The 4,313-nt window shown below is 42.4% G+C and overlaps 1 protein-coding gene across 2 annotated transcripts in view; it reads right to left on the reverse strand.

Moving 5' to 3' along the window:
• The window catches only part of Pank2 (pantothenate kinase 2), a 44,756-nt gene that overhangs the window by 5,358 nt on the left and 35,085 nt on the right, over positions 1-4,313 (reverse strand). For both annotated transcript variants that reach the window (XM_026788507.1, XM_026788506.1), the window contains exon 3: positions 292-417. In XM_026788507.1, the coding sequence (XP_026644308.1) occupies positions 292-417 (126 nt within the window). The remainder of the gene's footprint in view (positions 1-291; positions 418-4,313) is intronic.

Consider the following 4,313-nt stretch of genomic DNA (forward strand, 5'->3'; position numbering starts at 1 on the left):
ACCACTTAGTTAAACTGACAAGCATGGTAGCTCATGCCTATAATCCCAGCACTGGGAAGCAGAGGTTAGGGAGACTGTAAAAGTTCAAACCAGCCTGATGTATACAGCAGGTTCCTGGACATCCACTACATAGGAACGACCTGTTTTAAACAATAACAAAAAAAAATTGCTTAAACTAAACTAAATGAATACATACCTCGTTACATTTGGTAAAAAACAGTTTTCAGAAACAACAAGTCCAAGGCCACTGCGGTCAGAACAGGACCACTGCAGCCCAGGTCAGTCCCTTACCTCGTGCTCCGAAAACAGTGCTTTCAGCTGCCCCTTGGACCAGTAATCCAGAGCATACGCCAGAAGTCGCATGGCGATTGTGTTGACTCTCAGGAAATTGCCGACAAATACGACCTGGTTAATGTTCTGAGCACAGAAAAGTAGCAGTGAGTTCACACTCTGATTTTTGTTTTCTCATAAAGCTACACCCATAGAGTTTTTCAGAGCAACTTGACTGGATCAAATTCAATCCAAATGGTTCATATCTAGTAAGATTTGATATTCAGACAATTATGGGCTCACCCAAACTTGACCCATGAAAAGATTATGAAAGAGAGTGTGTTAAATGTGATTAACAAGGAAAACTTAACAGTAAGCTTTTTTTTAAAAAAAAGTAGAACCCCTGATGATTGATTTTGTCAACCTGAATAGATTAAGACGTTAGGACAGTAGTGGGGCACACAACTTGAGGCTTGTGAAGGCACTTACAGAAGGGGGGGCATTCCCTCTCCCTCAGGCCTAGTCCATCCACTGTGACCAGGAGCCTCACACTCACACTGCCACAGTACAAGCATTCCCTACAGCCATTCCTTCCTCACCATGAATTCAAGTAAAACTTTCTTCCCCTAAGTTGCTCTTGCCAGGAATTTGGTTATAGCAACAGAAAAAGAGATACAGAGGGCCGGGGAGATAGATAAGGTGTTTATTTTGCAAGCATGAGGGAGAACCTGAGTCAAATCCCAGCACTTAGAAAAAAGCCAGACTGGCTGCATGCGCCTTTAATCACAGCACCAGGAGTCCAGGACAGGTGAGAATTTACTTCAAGGCAATAAGATATATAAAAAAAATAAAGGAAGACATGCAGAGTCGTGCTTTGGCCTCCATAGACATGAGCAAGGGTATGTATATCTGCACGTTCACATGTATAAGAAGAGAGAGACAGAGGCACAGACAGAGAGAGGAGAAAAGAAGAAAAAAACGAAGAGAAAGGAGGGAGGAAGAGGAGAAAGGAGGGGGGCAGAGAAAAAAAAGGAGGGATATCTTTCTTAAGAAAACAGAAAAGCAACACAGAAAATTGGCACCAATAGGCCAGTGAAATAGTATGCTATAGTAAAAAATGCTTACCTCAAAGCCTAATGACATGGGTTCAATTCCCAGAATCCACACAAAGGTAGGCCAGATCCAATGCCACAAGTTGCACTCTAACATCCACAAGCATGCCTTGATAAATGGGCACTCCACCCCATATAAACAATAATAATTACATTTTTAAAGAAACTGGTACCAAGAAATGAGGCCATTATTGTGATAGCACTGACTGTGGTACAAAGGCCTTCTAGACCGCAGGAGGGATGTAAAGAGGTTTGGGACCTGAAGATATGAAGACTTTTCACATCAAGAGATGTGAAAAATGGGCAATTTGAAAGAAAGGAGCATGAATCCAGGTAAAATGATTCTAACTGTTAAAGAGACTATTGCCATTACAGAGAAACCAGGGATAGTGCTCCAAGACAACAGAAAGATACCCTGAGGTAAAGACCCCCACAAAAGTGCAAACTTATTTGAAAAACTTGCATTTAAAAGAAGACTGAACAAGTAATGACATCTTGCTCTAAAAGGGCTGCAGACACTCAGAGACCTGTCACTATTAAAAATGAGGCACGGCCGGGCGGTGGTGGCGCACGCCTGTAATCCCAGCACTCGGGAGGCAGAGGCAGGCGGATCTCTGTGAGTTTGAGGCCAGCCTGGTCTACAAGAGCTAGTTCCAGGACAGGAACCAAAAGCTACAGGGAAACCCTGTCTCAAAAATCAAAAAAAAAATAAAAAATAAAATAAAAAAAATAAAAAATAAATAAAAATGAGGCACAGCTATATCTGGAGCTGAAGACAGAAGGCAGCAGTGATTCTACAAGGTACTGCAGTGCAGGCATCACAAACTCAGAGCTGGGCTGGTAAAATGGTAAGGACACTTGCATGATAAGTTGAGTTTGATTCAACATGTTGGAAGGATAGAATCAATTCCCAAAATCTATCCCCTGATTTAACACAACCTCTGACATGCAAGCACAAACACACACCCACTAAATAAATAAATAAATAATATTTGTTAAAAGATCCAAGAGCCATGGAGTCTCTGAAGTTTGCACCACGGTTCCAAAAAGCTAATGGGACCAAGTAATATGGGATGGGGTTGAATTCCCTACAAGGAGGCTCCCAGAGGTGACTATGTGAAACAGAGAAATCCTTAAGTTGCAATGTAGACTCTAAAATACTGGCGATGCCAGGAGCATGGGGTATTTGCCAAGGAAAACTGGAGACTCCATGTGAAGTCAGCTCAAGAGAGAAACTACATCTGCTACCAACAACAGCTGGAAGACAACTATGAAAGCCTGCCCAAGCCTAAATGATGTCATCATGAGCCCTGAGTGATGGTCACGGAACTGCGAAGGTTGACGTTTATCCTATTATTCTGTTACACAGTTCCTCCCTTACAGGATGGAAATGTTTACTCTGCCTCATCATACTGTAAGTTATACTCTACATCTTGATTCCTATAGAATCTCACCGTTATGAGATTATGGTTAAGTCTCAGAACCAACTTTGTTTTGCTTTGTTTCTAAGACAGATTCTCACTATACAGCCTCAGCTGGCCTGGAAATCACACTGTAGACCAGACCTGCCTTGAAATTCAGAGATTTGCCTACCTCTGCTACCTGAGTGCTGGGTTTAAAGGTATGGTTCTCCATGCTCAGCTTCAAAACCAAGCTGCCTTACTAAAGTAAATAATGTTGTACTCATGCAAACAACTCCAATTAAGTGCAGTGGGCCATAAACAACAATTAAAAAAAAAGACATGAGGTAGGTAGGGGGTTGGGGAGGAAAAGGGAGGAGTTCGGAGGAAGACAAGGTGAAATGTTAGATTAAAGTGAGGTGTTTAGGTGACAAGCTGACAGGTAATAAGCTTGAGATGGGCAATAATAATTGTCAGCATAGCTGGAGTAGGAAGCTTCAGTGAGGCACACCTTTAGCCACGTCTAGGAGGGCATTTCCAGAGGGGTGATTAAGAAAAGACTTGTCTTGAGCATGGACTACACCATCCTACACCATCCTACAGACTGAAATGTCCGCTGAATCAGTCTTCATCTGTTTCCTGGCATATCCAGATGTAAATGAGCAGCTGCACTCTACCACAAGTTCCTCCTTCCCTACCACGACAGACTGTGGGCCAACACAAATAAACTTTGCTCCTAAGTTACTGTTGTCAGGTATTTGGTCAAGGCAAAGAGAAGGTAACTAACTAAAAAGAGGGCTTGGCACAAAGAAGCAAATTATATGCAAGGTAGTGGCAGCTAAAAACAATTCAGCTTCAGCTATGAACTAAGGAAGCAGAATCTTAGGGCAGTTTATAATAAAGTCTACCTGAAATTCCACCCCCAAATTCAATAAAGTAGTCCAATCATCAATGCTAAAGATGCTCAAAATGGGTACAACCCTGTGCAAAACTGTTCGGCAATCTCTATCAGGATCCATAAGTACAATCATAATGTAGGATGATCACAACGGTCACTCCCAAGTCAGCCCTGTGTCATGAATAAAAGAGCCAAAGAACAAGTTCATACTTCAAAATACTTACCTCAGTCACCACTTTCAAGAAACCAAATGCCCAACTCTATTTGAATAATGACAAAATAAGAACCTGATCAAATATATAGCTATGACCTAGGGACCCGCGTAGTCAGTAGAGTGTCTGCCGTGCAAGTGTGAGGTGCTGAGTTGAATTCCCCAGAATCCACCTAAGAAAGCAGGGGCAGTGGCAAGTTTATAATCCCAGCACTTGCAAGGCAGAGACAGTCAGATCCCAGGGACTCACTGGCCAGCAACCCTAACCTAATCAAGTTCCAATCAGTGAGAGACCTTGTCTCAAAAAATAAGGAGACCCAGGCACGATGGAGCACACCTTTAATCTCAGCACTAGGGTGACAGAGACAGCCAGATCTCTAAGAGTTTGAGACCAGCTGATCTTTTTTTTTTTTTTTTTCAAG

This window comes from Microtus ochrogaster, unplaced genomic scaffold, assembly GCF_000317375.1.
Source record: "Microtus ochrogaster isolate Prairie Vole_2 unplaced genomic scaffold, MicOch1.0 UNK3, whole genome shotgun sequence".
Taxonomy (NCBI): domain Eukaryota; kingdom Metazoa; phylum Chordata; class Mammalia; order Rodentia; family Cricetidae; genus Microtus; species Microtus ochrogaster.